Genomic DNA, 18,294 nt, shown 5'->3' with positions numbered 1-18,294 from the left:
CAACAGGATAGCCCCAAAGCACTTAAATAGCACAGCAGCTGTCTCCTGTCTTGAGACTTCTGAAATCTACCACTGTATCAACATATGAGTTAACATTTCATAGAACCTGTGCTCCCCTCTTACCCTCCCAGGTGATAGTTGTGCTCCCTCATAGTAAACAAGAAACAAAGGAACTAGAATGTAAGAGGAATTTTCACAACGTATTACTTTTTAAAATAACAGCTTCATTGAGATATAATTCACATACCATAGAATTCACCCATTTAAAGTGTACAATTAACTGATTTTAGTATATTCAGAACTTTGTACATCACCACTATCAAGTTTAGAACCCCCTAAAGAAACCACATACTCATTATCAGTCCCGCCCCCGCCACCCTGCATTATCCATGGACTCCCTCTCCCCTCACTACCACTAATCTATTTTGTGTCTCTCCAAATTTGCCTATGCTGGATATTTCCTATAAATAGAATCATAGAATACCTGGTATTTTGTGGCCGATTTCTTTTATTTAGCATAATGTTTTCATGGTTCATTCATGATACAGTTTTTGCCATGACTTTGTCCCTTTTTAGTCCAGAATAGTATTCCATTATAAAGATATACCACATTTTATTTATCCTTTCATCATTGGTGGAGATTTGGCCCTCCCCTCCCCTTCCCTTTCTTCTAGAGACATGGTCTTTCTCTCCCTTCCCTTTCTCCTTGAGACATGGTCTTTCTCTGTCACCCAGGCTGGAGTGCAGTGGTGTGATCTTGGCTTACTGCAGTCTCAACATCCTGGGCTCAAGTGATCCTTCTACCTCAGCCTCCCAAGTAGCTAGGACTACTGGTTCATGCCATATACCTGGATAATTTGCTTTTTTTTTTTTCCTTTAATAGTGATGAGGTCTCACTACGTTGCTCAGGCTGGTCTCGAACTCTTGGGCTCAAGTGATTCTCTTGCCTTGGCCTCCTAAAGTGCTGGGATTACAGGTATGAGCAACCGTGCCCAGCCCCTCTTCATCTGTTTCTTAACCTTGAGTTACATTTCCTAGGTTTTATATAGTTACCTGATGCCTGGGAGTTTAAATTCTTCTACAGTCTTTTTGCCCTGCATTGCTAGTTTTAATCTCAATATTTTTTCCAGCTGCTTAATATTTTGTTGTTGTTGATTCTCTTAAGCATCTCAGGAACTTTTTTTGGGGAGTGTATCACCCATGTCTTTCTGACCTAGCAGAATAATAATGATAAAACAAGGGCTTGACAATAATGGCTTGATATAATTCCTGGCACAGCTTTCCAAATGTAGAAAATAATTTTCCACAATTATCTTAGCTAATTTAGCTGTTGGCCTTTGGAAACACAAGGGCTAGTGCAGAATTACTTGTGTGTAATTCTTAAATTAACTTATTAATCACATCTTTAGAAACTCTGTGGATCTTCCAGCTGAGGTTTTAAATAAACATCCTGTTTTTCAGAGCATCATGTTAGTTTAGAGCTGGAAGGCTGTTGGAAATCATGTAATAAATTCGTCATTGAAAGAATTATAACCAGCCCGGCATGGTGGCTTAAGCCTGTAATCCCAGTACTTTGGGAGACCAAGGCAGGTGGATCACGAGTTCAGGAGTTTGAGACCAGCCTGGCCAATATGGTGAAACCCTGTCTCTACTAAAAATGTAAAAATTAGCTAGGCATGGTGGCATGCCCCTGTAGTCCCAGCTACTCAGGAGGCTGAGGCAGAAGAATCACCTGAACCCGGGAAGTGGAGATTGCAGTGAGCTGAGATCATGCCATTGCACTCCAGCCTAGGTGACAGAGCGAGACTCATTCTCAACAACAACAACAACAACAACAACAACAACAACAACAAATAACCACTCTCCTTAAATCACCTAGTTATATCACACTTGAATGAAATGATGCAATAATTTTAAAGAGATGAAAAATTCTTTCCATACAAATGCCATCACACGCTAGTACTGGGTTTATTTTTCTGCCACTTCTCCTACTGTTTATTCTTTCTTCCCAAGCATCACTTTATTTTCTGGGTTGTTTCATTCTCTCATTCAAGAAATATTTATTGGGAATCTATTATGTTTTGGTAACCATTCTAGACGCTAAGGATCAATAGAGAACAAAGCAACTAAAAAACCCTGCCCTTGTAGATTTTACATTCCAGTAGAGGGTCATCAAAGTTAACTAACCCTTATATTGTTATATATTACATAACATGTTTGAATGTGATAACTGCAATGGAGAAGAAAAAGGCAAGGGAGATAAAGGGGAATTGCAGGAATGGGTAGAAAGGTAGCAATTTTATCCAGAGTGATGGTGTACAACCTCACTGAGAAGGTGTTAGTCTTGAAGATGGTAAGGGGATGAGTAATCTGGCTATCTGGGGAAAAGCATTCCAGACAGATGGCAGAGGAAACTCAAAGTTTCTCTTTTTTTAATTATTTATTTATTTATTTATTTTTTATTATACTTTAAGTTCTAGGGTACATGTGCACAACATGCAGGTTTGTTACATATGTATACATGTGACATGTTGGTGTACTGCACCCATTAACTTGTCATTTACATTAGGTATATCTCCGAATGCTATCCCTCCTTACTCCCCCCACCCCACAACAGGCCCCGGTGTGTGATGTTCCCCTTCCTGTGTCCAAGTGTTCTCATTGTTCAATTCCCACCTATGAGTGAGAACATGCAGTGTTTGGTTTTTTGTCCTTGCGACAGTTTGCTGAGAGTGATGGTTTCCAGCTTCATCCATGTCACTACAAAGGACATGAACTCATCCTTTTTTATGGCTGCATAGTATTCCATGGTGTATATGTGCCACATTTTCTTAACCCAGTCTATCATTGTTGGACATTTGGGTTAGTTCCAAGTCTTTGCTATTGTGAATAGTGCCACAATAAACATACATGTGCATGTGTCTTTATAGCAGCATGATTTATAATCCTTTGGGTATATACCCAGTAATGGGATGGCTGGGTCAAATGGTATTTCTAGTTCTAGATCCTTGAGGAATCACCACACTGTTTTCCACAATGGTTGAACTAGTTTACAGTCCCACCAACAGTGTAAAAGTGTTCCTATTTCTCCACATCCTCTCCAGCATCTGTTGTTACCTGACTTTTTAATGAACACCATTCTAACTGGTGTGAGATGGTATCTCATTGTGGTTTTGATTTGCATTTCTCTGATGGCCAGTGATGATGAGCATTTTTTCATGTGTCTTTTGGCTGCATAAATGTCTTCTTTTGAGAAGTGTCTGTTCATATACTTTGCTCACTTTTTGATGGGGTTGTTTTTTTCTTGTAAATTTGTTTGAGTTCATTGTAGATTCTGGATATTAGCCCTTTGTCAGATGAGTAGATTGCGAAAATTTTTTCCCATTCTGTAGGTTGCCTGTTCACTCTGATGGTAGTTTCTTTTGCTGTGCAGAAGCTCTTTAGTTTAATTAGGTCCCATTTGTCAATTTTGGCTTTTGTTGCCATTGCTTTTGGTGTTTTAGACATGAAGTCCTTGCCCCCCATGCCTACGTCCTGAATGGTATTGCCTAGGTTTTCTTCTAGGGTTTTTATGGTTTTAGGTCTAACATGTAAGTCTTTACTCCATCTTGAATTAATTTTTGTAAAAGGTGTAAGGAAGGGATTCAGTTTCAGCTTTCTACATATGGCTAGCCAGTTTTCCCAGCACCACTTATTAAATAGGGAATCCTTTCCCCATTTCTTGTTTTTGTCAGGTTTGTCAAATATCAGATGGTTGTAGATGTGTGGTATTATTTCTGAGGGCTCTGTTCTGTTCCATTGGTCTATATCTCTGTTTTGGTACCAGTACCATGCTGTTTTGGTTACTGTAGACTTGTAGTATAGTTTGAAGTCAGGTAGCATGATGCCTCCAGCTTTGTTCTTTTGGCTTAGGATTGACTTGGCAACGCGGGCTCTTTTTTGGTTCCATATGAATTTTAAAGTAGTTTTTTCCAATTCTGTGAAGAAAGTCATTGGTAGCTTGATGGGGATGGCATTGAATCTATAAATTACTTTCGGCAGTATGGCCATTTTCACAATATTGATTCTTCCTATCCATGAGCATGGAATGTTCTTCCACTTGTTTGTATCCTCTTTTATTTCGTTGAGCAGTGGTTTGTAGTTCTCCTTGAAGAAGTCCTTCACATCCCTTGTAAGTTGGATTCCTAGGTATTTTATTCTCTTTGAAGCAATTGTGAATGGGAGTTCACTCATGATTTAGCTGTTTCTCTGTTAGTGGTGTATAAAAATGCTTGTGATTTTTGCAAATTGATTTTGTATCCTGAGACTTTGCTGAAGTTGCTTATCAGCTTAAGGCGATTTTGGGCTTAGACAATGGGGTTTTCTAGATATACAATCATGTCATCTGCAAACAGGGACAATTTGACTTTCTCTTTTTATAATTGAATACCCTTTATTTCTTTCTCCTGCCTGATTGCCCTGGCCAGAACTTCCAACACTATGTTGAATAGGAGTGGTGAGAGAAGGCATCCTTGTCTTGTGCCAGTTTTCAAAGGGAATGCTTCCAGTTTTGCCCATTCAGTATGATATTGGCTGTGGGTTTGTCATAAATAGCTCTTATTATTTTGAGATACGTCCCATCAATACCTAATTTATTGAGAGGAAACTCAAAGTTTCTAAGGTGGGAGCATGCTTGGAATGCTTAAAGGAAAGCACAAAGGCCAGTGATGCAGTGTGGCCGTTACACAAGTAATGAAACGAAGGGTAGAAAAAGATACAGTCAGCTAGATAATGGAGCACCAGATCACATAGGAACTTTGGCCACTGCAAGGAAATTTGCTTAAAAAATTATAGATATAAAATGCATATAATGTAAAATTCACTATTTAACCATTTTAAAGTATACAAACAACAGGTCTTTACTATATTCACAGTGTTATGCAATCCTTGCAACTTTCTAATTCCAGAACATTTTCAGCACTGTGAAAAGAAACCTTTACCTCTTAATTACCCCTTTTCTCCTTTCTCCCATTCCCTGGCAACCACTAATCTACTCTTTGTCTCTATGAATGTTCTTATTCTGGATGTTTCGTATAAATGGAATCATACAACGTGTGGTATTTTGTGACTGATGTCTTTCATTTAGCATAGTGCTTTCAAGGTTCATCCATGTTGTAACAGGTATCAGTATCGTATTTCTTTATATGATTGAATATATATTCTATTTATAGAAATACTACATTTTATTTATCCACTCTTCCATTTGGGTTGTTACTACCTTTTGACAATTATGAATACTGCTGCTATGAGTATACATGTATAAGTTTATGTTTATACATATATTATTAGTTATTTTAGGTATATGTTTAGGACAATCTCTGGGTCATATAGTAACTTTGTATTTAACTTTTTGAGAAGCTACTAAATTTTTCCACAGTGACCGCACCATTTTATATTACCACCAGTAACATATAAAGATTTCAATTTCTCTGCATTCTCACTGACACTAGTTATGTTGTTTTATTTTTAATTTAGTTTTTTATTATTATAGCCATCCTAGTGGTTGTGAAATGGTATTTCCCAGTGGTTTTGATTAATGTTGAGCATCTTTTCATGTGTTTATTGGATCATTTATACACCTTATTTCAAGAAATGTCTATTGAAATATTTTGCCCATTTTTTGATTGAGTTGTCTTTATATTGTGGATTTGTAAGTGTTCTTTATATATAATGGATATTAGACCTATATCAGATACATAATTTACAAATATTTTCTCCCATTTAATGGATTGTTTTCTCACTTTTTGGTAGTGTTTTTTTACACACAAAAAAACAATTTTGATGCAGTTCAACTTAGTCTATTACTTATTTTGTTCCTCATGCTTTTATTTCCATTTTAAGAAACCATTGCCTAATACAATGTCACAAATATTTATTACTATAGTTCCTTCTAAGAGCATTATAGTTTTTCCTCCTACATTTAGGTTACTGATCCATTTTGAATGGCACATGGTGTGAGGCAGGGGTCCAACTTCATTTTTTTTTTTTTTGCATGTGTATGCTTATTTGTCCTAGCATCATTGTTGAAGAGACTATTCTTTTTCCATTGAATGGTCTTGTCACTCATGTTAAAAATAAATTGGCCATAAATGTATGGGTTTCCTTCCGGACTCTCAATTCTATTTCATTGATCTATGTCTATTCTTATGCCACACTGTTTTTATTACTGTAACTTTTTAGTAAGTTTTGAATTCAAGAAGTGTGATTCCTCTAACTTTATTCTCGAATCCTCTAACTTTATTCTTCTTTTTCAATATCATTTTGGCTATTTAGTACCCCTTTATTTTTATATACATTTTAGGTCAGCTTAGTTATTTGTATTAAAAACTCAGTTAAATATTTGATAGGGATTCCACTGAATATGTGGACTAATTTAGATAGTATTGCCATCTTAACAGTATTAAGTATTCCAACCATCAAACACGGGCTGCCTTTCCATTTACTTAGGTATTCTATTTTTTTCCAACATTGTTTTGTAGTTTTCAGTATACAAGTCTTACACTTTATTGGTTAAATTTATTCCTGAGATTTTATTCTTTTTCATGCAATTGTAAGGGAAATTGTTTTCTTAACTTTAGATTGTTCATTGCTAGTGTACAGAAATTAGTTTTGGGGGTGCTTGTGGATATTTTAAGGTTTTCTATGTACAAGATCATGTCATCTATGAATAGAGGTAGTTTTACTTCTGCTTCTCTAATCTGGATACCTTTTATGTTTTCTCCCCCTCCTTAATAGTTCTGGCTAGAACTTTCAGTAGAATGATCAATAGCAGCAGCAAGAGTGGACATTCTTGTCTTGCTCTTGATCTCAGGGGGAAAGCTTTCAGTTGAACATTAGTTTTTACATGGGGCAAAATTGAGAGAACTGTATTTGAAGAACAGTGATGTGATCTAACCTCTACTTTGAAAGCATGTTGCTGCCTTTTTTATGTTTTAAATGATTACAGTTAGTTTGTAAACAGAAGGCTAGAAACCTTGGTAAATTTAATAAGTAGGTATTAGAAATCTGACGTGGTACATTAAATTTAAATTACCTAATAATATTGCTACACAAAACTGTTTAATGCGTATGTCTGTATTCTAAGTGCTATAAAATTAGTTCAAAATTGAATATATAGTTTTCTAGTCATACACATAGTCTTAGCAATATTTGTGCAGAAATAAAAAATATATAATTGCTGCAATGTCCTATAAACACTATGCAATTTTTAATAGTTAGCTCTTTACAATCAAAGACAATATTTTCTACCAGTTGGCAAAAATAAACCTTAAACAATCTTGATGCTGATAATGGCTTTGCCAATTAATAGCTATATGATTCTAGCAAGTGACTTTATATCAATGAGCTAGTTTTCTCCTTTATAAAATAAGAACTTTAATGTTTTTCTCTTAGTACTATACTGAGGATAAAAACAGAGAAGTGGATACAAAATTTATTTGAAGATTAAGAAGGACTAAACAAATGTAGGATGCTACTGTTATCTTGAATCTTTTAATTTTTTGTCATGCATTTGTTTTATTTTGTAATTATTTATGTTTACCTTTGAGATAATGCATTGTTGTACCTGATAGCTGATTCATATAACAGTAATGATGTTTAGAATAAGGATCTATAAAACTAGCAAGCTAGGTTGTTGGACTAACTTGAGAGATCCACTCTATATGAAGGAAATTTTAAAACAGCAAAAAATAATGAGACATAAAAGTAGTTAAAGAAATAGTCTTTATCTCATTTTGAGTGATTCGTAATCTATCATTTTAAGTGTGCTATGTAACATATATCTTGCAACATACACAGTAGACTACTTGGCATTTATTCATTGGCATGTTTCAGTGATATTTACATCAGAATTTATAAATCATCATTTTGGTGACACTTTTTTTATTAGCATCTCAGAAATCTTAACAGGATATATTCTTCAATAGAAACAGAGTATCTGTGATGATAGTACCTTCAAAGATAGAGAAGAATTTCATCAAAATCGTATTGATTGGTTCATCATATTGATCCATCTGGACTAACTGATAAAAATATCCTTAAAAGGAGAAGCTCACAAAATTTCTCTCCCTATAAATCTGTAATTTAAAAGGGGAAATAAGACATGTGTCTCGGCCGGGCGCGGTGGCTCACGCCTGTAATCCCAGCACTTTGGGAGGCCGAGGCGGGCGGATCACGAGGTCAGGAGATCGAGACCATCCTGGCTAACACGGTGAAACCCGTCTCTACTAAAAATACAAAAAATTAGCCGGGCGTGGTAGTGGGCGCCTGTAGTCCCAGCTACTCGGGAGGCTGAGGCAGGAGAATGGCGTGAACCCGGGAGGTGGAGCTTGCAGTGAGCCGAGATCGTGCCACTGCACTCCAGCCTGGGCGACAAAGCAAGACTCCGTCTCAAAAAAAAAAAAAAAAAAAAAAAAAAAAAAAAAAAAGACATGTGTCTCTTACTTGTCTCTTTCCTTTCTAATTCTGTCTTATCTTGAAAAAAAGTTAATAAGCAAATAGAAATAATTTCTCTCATTCAGATCTATTCAACTTAAGTTAATTAAACTTCCAGGCTGAGGAAACATTTATTAACTCAGATTGACAAGTCAGCCAGAAAGGAAACTGTTACCAGTGTTGAAATTGTGTTTTGAAAGTTAGGTCATAGTGGAATTTTTCTGAAGTTTTAAAGAAAAGCAAATAACTACTGAAATTATGGCACTGCAGTGCTAGAAATGCACATATCACGTGTTGTGTGAAACAAAATACATTTTTTTCAATGTCTAAGCATTCTTCAAGAATTCCTCCAACACTTAGAATTATGTATGCACTTGAATTATCTAAGTGAATTTATTTTGGTGAAAAGCATTGTATTTTTATAAAACTGAGTTCTATCCAGGGTTGTCTTGATGAGCTTCTGAGAAAAACTGATTTCACTGAACCAAATCATACAGTTCAACTCCATTAGCCAATCTGCCCAATCCTTCATCACTTTTCTTTTTCCCCCAGCAACTTGAAAAAAGTTTTTAATTAGCCTTCTCTGGAAATGTCCTCAATTAGGGGTGACTTATGGGAGCAGATTGAAATCTTAAAGAGAGAAATACATACGTACGTTTCTCATTTATTCATTCTTTCATTCGGTTATTTGTTTTGCTTTTACTGAGGTAAAGAATGGGCAATTTGAAGAAAAGAGGAGGAGGAGAAAAGAAAAAGCATGAGTCCTTGCTGTTTTTGCACAGTTTCCTAATGTGTGGTCCAAGAGCATAAAGGAAAGCACAAAGCCTCTAGATCCACAGCTACCATCCATTTCTTTGCCTCTCCTCCTCTCCTCTGGAGGTGCAGGTAGTGACCATGAGCACTCTCCTCAATAAAACCTTGACAGCCCTGTCCAAGGAGGTAAGGACTTCATGCTAAAAATAACTTGACAAGGTCAATACATTGTCTGCCTGCCATGGTCTCAGGCCGAGTCCTCAGATACCCTGGGACCTTTTTCTTCTCACCCAGCTCGCCTTCTGGCTCTGACTTCTTTCCCCAGCCCTGTGAATTGACTGTTGTGTCCTGGCTGTGATCTTGACCGCTTGGCAACAGCCTTTCAAGTATCAGGCTTGATTTGCCTCACACACTCTCTGTCCACTCAGACATTTGACTCAACACATTCAGTCCTGGACTGCTAGCATTCTTGGCTTGGCTTCTTCCCTGGGCAAGAAGAATCTGCCAGTAAGGATGTGAACAAAATTAGTCTCACATCCATGATAAGGCTTTTTCATTGCTAGAGAAACATTTTCAAAATAACCTACTTTTGCTGTAAAACCCGTTTATAGATAACATGATATACAAGAAATAAGATCTTATGTACTAAGAAAATTAACAATTTTAAAACATGACCTATGAAGCAAAACAATTTACTCACAGTGCTAGCTTTTAAATTTCACAGTTGGGTTGTTGTTAAAAGTAACAGAAATATTGATAATAAAAAACAGCCATACAAACATGTATCCTAAATAAAACAATGACTATTCTAAAGCTTAATTATGAATTATATTTTAAACATTATCTTATCAAAATTAACGGTGAAATATTAGAACTTCTATTTATATCAAATGGGCTCCAATACGATGTTACGATTTAACTTATGTAACAAGATCCCAACGAGTGAAATGGAATAGAAATGCCAGCATCCTTTGAGAGGTCAGTCATATGGGACTAGATTTCTTTTTTTTTTTTTTTTGGTAGCTATAAAAATACTGAGCATTTTACAGAATCAGAATGGCCAGTATAGACGGTTTCAGAGATAATACAGAATTATTTTGAGATTAATTCTTAGCATACTTTATTAATATAACTCTGCCGTAAAATATATTTAAAGTATTGAATTAAAAATTGATTGACAGAACTAACCAATAAGTCATTTTTTTCTTAAATATATACTTAAATAATTAGATTTATAGCTGCTTAATGCTAAAATAAACAATTTTTAAATGAAGCCTAAGAAAATAAAAATTGTTATTTCATATCATTCAGAAAAAAAAGAAAGATCGACTTTTTTAAATGTTTAAATTAGCGCTTTGATGAAATGATGATACAATTACAATGAATGTATTCTCAAATGTGAAAAGAATAATACATAGTTTGGCAAATTTTGGTGCTAGGGGCAGTTTGCTGTAGTTTGGAATTTCTGGAGCTGTGTGATAGCTAATGGGAATAACAGGAGAGATGATAACTTTATATTTGGAATTTCATGAAAATCTAGTTTATATGGTTTCTGGAGATAGAAAGGGAATCTTGGCTTCTTAGAAACAGGTCTGTTGGCTTTGCTGGGGAAGAGACACATTTGTTCCAGAATTGTATCGTATTATTTTCCAAACAGTTCTAACAATTTTTCAGTGGCCAATCTTTCTGTAAATAATCAGTAGACTTTTGATTTCTCCTATTCTATATTTATTAGCATGTTTTCTCTAATTTTTATGTATCCTACAGCTCTTAAAAAATTATCTTTGGCTGAAATATATTAACACAACATGGAAACTACTTTGAAGAGAGAAATTCTATCAAGAAATCATTGTGTTATGTGATGACCCCCATTTTTCTTCCTTCTTTGCAGAGAGAAAAATAATAATACATTGCTGTTTTGAGTGAAATGATGGGTAGTTTGAGTCTTAACTCAGCTTATACTTGAAATTGAATGCTCAGGAGTTGCTGAAAGATTATTGGTTAAAAAAATGTTTTCTCAATTTTTGTAATTTTTCTCATTTCCTTTTCTATACTTCCATCCTCTTTGTCAACCATTTTCAATCATTTATCCAGTGGAATTTACTCCCTGAAAACTCCTTTTCTAGTCTCCTGAAATATGAAAAATCCTTTAATCTAGATGTCTGAGCAATGTGTTGTGGCAAGTGCATATCGGTTACATCATGGTAACTTTCTGGTGATTAAAACATTTTCTGCATAGCTAATCTATGAAACACTAACACTGTAATGAAAAATGCTAAGTATTATAACTCTTGCACATACAATAAAATGCCTGAGTCCAGATGGGATAATGTTCTAAATTATTTCCATACTAAATATTTTATCATTGCACCCTTTATTGTGGAAGCTTGTTTTCTTATCTTCAAGACAGCTCTACAGTACAAAAAAACTGAAGAGCTGGCTGTTGTTTCTTCATTTTTATTGTATATGCTGCCTAACAAGATTCTAGAGTGAGTATTTGTGTCCTAAATAACTTGGCTTGACTATCTTCACATTTTGCAGTCCCTACTCATTCTAAATTACCAGTCAGAGGTAAGCTTTCTCTCACTTTTCGTTCAACTTCAATTAGTAAAAGCTTTCAAGATTCATGATTTATCATGTCATAATTCCAACAGTAGATATTGTGGATAGTAAGGACACATGACAAACCCTTACTTTTAACCTAAGGCACATGGCCAGCAGAAGGAAGGCCATTACTACATATGTTAAACAGATGAACTACCAAAGGCAATCACTGAAAAACCATACCTTGATTTCTTGCCAGATTTCAAACTGAGCTTTCCAATACACAGTTATTCTCATTAATGAAACAGAAACTGTTACTGCAGCATGCAGTATTTTTTTCCTCTGAAAGCTCTTGGAACAGGGGTGCTACCATTCATAGATTTTGGAAGGCTTTTTTTTTTTTTTTTTCATTCTGCCCTACTGGAGGAAAAATAAAATCTCTATTAGAAGCATGAAAAGGCAGTTTCCTAATCTAGTGGCATCCAAATCATTTAAAATGCCTTCGGAGTAAATTGAGTTTCTTTTTGCCTTCCTTTTCCTTTCCCTTTCGTAATATTTATCCAAAAGCTCACAAATTTTGATAAAACTCACCCATTTGTCTTGGTGCTTATCAGTTGTATGTACAATAGCCAGACCCACTCAATTAACTAGAACAAGGCCTAACAATCTTACCTTCTGATGAACTTACGTTTGGATTAATTTATTTTGGCTTAAATTATATTTGGAGAGGATGAACTGTGCTTTATACTAAACATCTGTGAACAAAGTGGAAAATTAATTCCCCTAGAAATACACAAACTCTAATTTAGGGAAAGAAAAGTTTATTCTTACAAAAGAAACCCTGGTTTAACTGATCAATAGAAGGTTATTTAGGTTCCCACTAGTATTTTTCTCTGCTCCAAAGATCAGAATGTGTCTCTATCCTTCCTCATTTGTTATCAAAAAGTGCATCTCTCAATAGAAGAGTTTGTTTGGGCCAGGCACGGTGGCTCACGCTTGTAATCCCAGCACTTTGGGAGGCTGAGGAGGGCAGATCACCTGAGGTCAGAGATTCGAGACCGGCTGGCCAACATGGTGAAACCCCATCTCTACTAAAAATACAAAAATTAGCCAGGTGTGGTGGCACACCCCTGTAATCCCAGCTACTCAGGAGGCTGAGGCAGAAGAATCACTTGAACCCGGGAGGCAGAAGTTGCAGTGAGCTGAGATGGTGCCACCGCACTCCAGCCTGCATGATAGAGTGAGACTCTGTCTCAAAAAAAAAAAAAAAAAAAAAAAAAAAAAAGCTCATTGATTAGGTAGTATCTAAAATTTTTTAAAGAATTTTCTACTTTTTTCCAGGGTTCTCTTTTAGAGTAACTAGCTTCCCCTGGCTTGCCTGGGATGTTCCAATTTTAGCACTGAAAGTCCCATGTCGCAAGAACTCCCTCAGTTCCCTCAGGCAAACAAGGACACTGGTCACTCAATCTCTCATTTCCCTCTTCTTGCATTCATGACTTGCTGTTTAAATGACATTTGGCTTTACAGCTGAGACCAGTTAATCTAAACCGGAAACTAATTGGCAGATCTGTCAGTGGTGGTTCTTGAAGTGTGGTTCTCAGATCAGCAGCAACAGCAATACCTGGGAACTTGTTAGAAATGCAAATATTCAGACCTCACCCTATACATACTGAATCAGAAACTCTGATGCTGGGGCTGGGCTGTCTGTGTTTTGTCAAATCTTTGGGTGATTCTGACGCATACTAAAGTCTCACAATCACTAGTTTATACTAATAGGATTCTTTTTGATTCGTGAAATTTCCCCAACATCTTGGCCCCATGATAGGGGGATGTTTTGAGAGCCAAAGGAGCATAAAGAAAAGAGTGAAAGAAATATTATTTGAAAAATTATAAGAGGAAAATGATTAAGGATGAAAATTTCATTTAGGAGGTCAATGATATGCTTTTTTATTGCTATGCCAATTTTCAGTCTAGCACCTGCCTGACAGGGATATAACTCCAACTTTTAAAAGATAAGCAAATGCCTAACAAATTTGATGGCAGCAGCATCCGTGTTTATCAATTACCAACAGTCTGGCAGACACTGTTCTAGTTATGTTATGGAGTATATTTATATACTAAATGAGTAGAGAATATAATCCTCATTGACTTAGAAATTAAGGCACTGACACGATAAGACATTGATATAGATTGCTGAGGTGATTGTTATCAACTAAGGACAATGCTTTGATATTAAATTAGGCTAAAAAGACATGCCAAGGCTTCTTTCCTGGAATGAGTCCCTAATTTACGGATTCTAAAGAAAAGAAAGAGGGCAATTTACCTGGTAGAGGAAAAAAGTAATAATACTAACTCTAATCAGCTTATCTCTCTTTAAATAGAGACCTTGTATTCTGAGGGCGAGCTTACGTCAAGCCACCTGATCAGTCTTGTAACCACTGGAGAGATGAGCAGTGTTTAGTCATGTCCCTAATACTATTATTGTCAGTCACCCTTTTACCTCTGCCTTTTTCTGTTGGCTTCTTTCTTTTTAGGTTGTAGGGGAGACCCATTGTCTAGAGAGAATATACGCTTTGACTTGATGAAATCCCAGTTTAATCTAGAAAGGTCCATTTTGAGGTTCAGAACATTTCGGAGATGTGGAGGTTGAAGATATAAAGTAGGTCTCAGCTTTGGCTGGCCAATATGGGATCCTACTTACCTCCTCAGGGGACTGGACAATTTGTGTCAAGACTCTGTGCTTCAGGAGCCTCTGCTTCTTCCTCCTTCATGGTCCAACTTTTCTGCCCCTTCTTCATCTCATTAGCTTAACCCTCAGTTGCCTGACCCAAGTCAAGGTGTGTGACCTGGTCCTGATCACCACCTCTTTTTTGGGGCTTCTGCAACTGTGCTCTGTCCTGGCAACCTGCTTCTGTAATCTGTTTATCCCCAAATTTGAATGAGTAATAGGAATTGCCTAAATTTTGGATAAATTATCCTGCAAAATAAAAGCATTCTCACATTGCCCTCTCAAATCACATGATCTTTGTAGAAAATGGCCAGTCCCTATGAAACTAATTGATCTTTGGCATCAATAGGGAAATTCAGCTGGGCGCAGTGGCTCACACCTGTAATCCCAGCACTTTGGGAGGCTGAGGTGGGAGGGTCATTTGAGGTCAAGCATTCAAGACCAGCCTGGCCAACATGGTGAAACCCCGCCTCTACTAAAAATACAAAAAAATTAGCTGGGCGTGGTGGTGTGTGCCTGTAATCCCAGCTACTCAGGAGGCTGAGGCAGGAGAATTGCTTGAACCAGGGAGATGGAGCTTGCAGTGAGCCGGGATAGCGCCACTGCACTACAGCCAGGATGACAGAGTGAGGCTCCATCTCAAAAAAAACAAAAAAAGGCCGGGTGCTGTGGCTCACGCCCGTAATCCCAGCACTTTTGGAGACCAAGGTGGGCAGATTGTCAGGTCAGGAGTTCAAGACCAGCCTGACCAACATGGTGAAACCCCATGTCTATTAAAAATACAAAAAAATTAGCCGGGAGTGGTGGTGCGCGCCTGTAATCCCAGCTACTCAGGAGGCTGAGGCAGGAGAATCACTTGAACCTGGGAGGCAGAGGTTGCAGTGGGCCGAGATCGTGCAACTGTACTCCAGCCTGGGTGACAGAGCGAGACTCTGTCTCAAAAAAAAAAAAAAAAAGAGGGAAATCCAGAAGTTAAATTTTTTAAATGGGCTCTGCTTCTGCCTTAATATTTTTCATTAGAATAATGTATGGTCTAATTTGCATGTAATACATGTAGCACATAGTGAGTTCAACAAGTAACCATTATCTATGTATATGAATCTATTCTTGATGTAATTGCCTCAAACAGATAATAAATTAGACAGCTTTGAAAATCATCTCAAAAGTTTCAGTTCAATATTTTTGTTTTGTAAATTTTAAAATCTCCTTTCTAAAATTTGTAATGCATACAAGGCTTGGGAAATTTAGTTCAAATAATGTAAAGGTAGAAAGAAATAGTATAGTCACCCAATCCCTTAGAACATTAGAGTTTCATGCAGGCTACTATGGGGAAGAACTTGTCACTTGATGAAAAGTATATGTGATTACTTTTTGCATGGAACTACCAAGTCACAGACCATTAGAGACACAGTGAAATCAGTTTGAAGTGCAATTCATTTTTCTAATATTTTCTAGTAATACTTCTTCCAGCTTATTCTTCTCAAGGAGAGTGAATTCATTGTTCCCTCCACTCTTATATTAGAGTCCTATTACTCTTGCATATACAACTTATATTGCATTTATTTTTTACCTCCTGTGATTAACACAGCATCCTGTATATGGATGGGTCCTATAAGACAGACCCCCAAAATTTTCAGGACCAAGCGTACAAATGGAGACTATATGCCATATATCTAAATATGTATCAAGTTTCGCCTAGCAACTCCACACTTTGTTCCCCAGGAATTGTCCTTGGGACCTGGAGAATAAAGAATCCGCTCACCTGAATCAGCCTTGAGTCTGGTAGTGAAGCAGATTTGTAAGAACAGAGCGGAAGCAGTGCCCAAAGCCAGAACTTCTGGCTGGTGACTGGACCTACCCAAATCAGGTACCCTGCAAAGTGGAGTGGAGCACTTGATTTCTCCACAGCCTCATTTGGTGGCTTTGGGATTTCTAGGCAGTTTAAAGCACTTTCTACAGCTATACCACTCTAGCAGATGGGAGTGAGGAATTCAGAGCAGGGGGACTTTTTCTGCTTAGACATACATTTTTGTGATTTGGGGTGGCCAAATACATACTGTGTACAAAAACAGCCACTCTTTCTCTGGTTTCCAGATAGAAGTTGTGATATCTTCCAACCTCTCAACACACACACATGCACACACACTTATACACAGATATACACATATAGCCATACATGCACATGCATACACATAGACACATACACTCATAAGTGTGCACACACACTTATGAACTCCCAGCCTCTGTACTCTGGCCTTTGGGGCACCCAGTTCAATTCTCACTTCCCTTTCCCATAATTCCCATCTGCTCAATTGGTTACAGAACCCTGTAGAAACTTTTTTTATTTTACAAGAAAAAAAAAAAACCCACAAATAAAGGGACTTTTAAGCACAGCCCAGTGCCAAGGCCATTCCTGCCTGGGTCTAAGAGTGTGCTATGGGCTCAATAAATTTTAGTTAAATGAGATAAAAGTGGTAGAAAAGAAACCACCAGGAATAATTTCTAAAGACTGGTGGTTTGTTTTTGTTTTTGTTTTTGGTCAGAGGCACCTTTTTCTACTTCAGAATGTCAGCATATTTATGAGGAAGCAGCTGTTTTCTTCATTTCCTAGCAAGTCTGAGTGAGACTTAAATTCACATAGGAAAGAAGAAAATAAATCAGATGTAATTCTGAGCCTTCAATCTACAGGAAAACATGATGAGCATCTTTGGGTTATAACACTAATCCCTGTTACCTGAGAGGAAACTCTAGTAACTCACCTATGGTTTTTCCACTGGAGTTATGAAGTCTGTAACCAGAGGAATAAATTTCTTGCCCAGACCATGTAACTTGGCTGCTCCATGTTACTATCCAAAATTCAAGTGTTGATATTTTTTGGAATCCTTTCTTATGCTTTATGGATTTTTTTAAAGAAGTATTTACAGTGTTTTTATACAAGATGAAGGTCACAAATGGGCCACTTTGAATACTGATGTTTCCTTTTATTCTCAACTGAAGCCCCATTCCACAACGTATTAGCAACCTGTTTTGATGCCAAAGCCAAATAGTGACAGTTGCAGTAATGAATATTTGCTACAGGGCGCTGGCAGAAAAATGGCACAGAAATGCAAGCCCAAACCATCTCAAATCTTTCTCTTCTCACTGAATTTCACCCATTATTTTTAACTCCTTGTCACATATATTGTTCCAGAGTCTTTGGTAGAGTAGTGCAAAGAAATCTGAATGAGCCTTTGGGAAACAGTAAGAAAAGCGAATCGTTTTCCTACTTTCTCATCTTTTGCAGGGGGAAAAAAAGGTGCAATGAAGCCCTGTGGTTTATTCTTACCATTCTGCACAAGAGGTTAGTTGAGAGCTATAGGTTTTCCTTTTCTTTCCTCCTTCTAAATGATTTTAAGCAACTTAATACCTTAGCATTATGGTATTTGGATATACATAATTGACTCTAGCTTGGGCCACGCTTAGTTTCTTTTATAGTCAAATGTTTAAGATGTTGTCTTTCAGCATGCATAATAAATCAGGACGAATTCAAATTATTTTATAAAAAATTAAATTTTAAACAATAAAAAACAAATGAAGAGCACATGCAACTGAGCCAGACTGTGTTCAAATCATTGTGTTACCTGTTGGCAGCTCTGGCGTTGGGCAAGTTCCCAAATTTCTCCATACCTCAGTTTTGTTGCTATGATGATAATACAAATGTTGTGCACCTCTTGTTTTTTATGAGTTAATACTTGTAAATACTTTTAAAAGTGCTTCCACGATGATTAGCTATTATTAGTTTATTCATTGTTTTCTCT

General features: G+C 36.8%; 1 protein-coding gene across 8 annotated transcripts in view; it reads left to right on the top strand.

Annotated features, from left to right (window-relative positions):
- The window catches only part of ZNF385D (zinc finger protein 385D), a 943,735-nt gene that overhangs the window by 902,386 nt on the left and 23,055 nt on the right, over positions 1-18,294 (top strand). For 5 of the 8 annotated variants that reach the window (XM_019024765.4, XM_055383493.2, XM_019024768.4 and 2 more), the window contains one exon: positions 17,781-17,837. The exons of the other annotated variants lie outside the window; for them this stretch is intronic. In XM_019024765.4, the coding sequence (XP_018880310.3) occupies positions 17,781-17,837 (57 nt within the window). The remainder of the gene's footprint in view (positions 1-17,780; positions 17,838-18,294) is intronic. 8 annotated transcript variants of the gene reach the window in all.

Source organism: Gorilla gorilla, chromosome 2 (genome assembly GCF_029281585.2).
Source record: "Gorilla gorilla gorilla isolate KB3781 chromosome 2, NHGRI_mGorGor1-v2.1_pri, whole genome shotgun sequence".
In the NCBI taxonomy this organism is placed as follows: domain Eukaryota; kingdom Metazoa; phylum Chordata; class Mammalia; order Primates; family Hominidae; genus Gorilla; species Gorilla gorilla.
The sequence above is the reverse complement of the archived record's forward strand: the minus strand, read 5'-3'. Positions and strand labels throughout refer to the sequence as shown.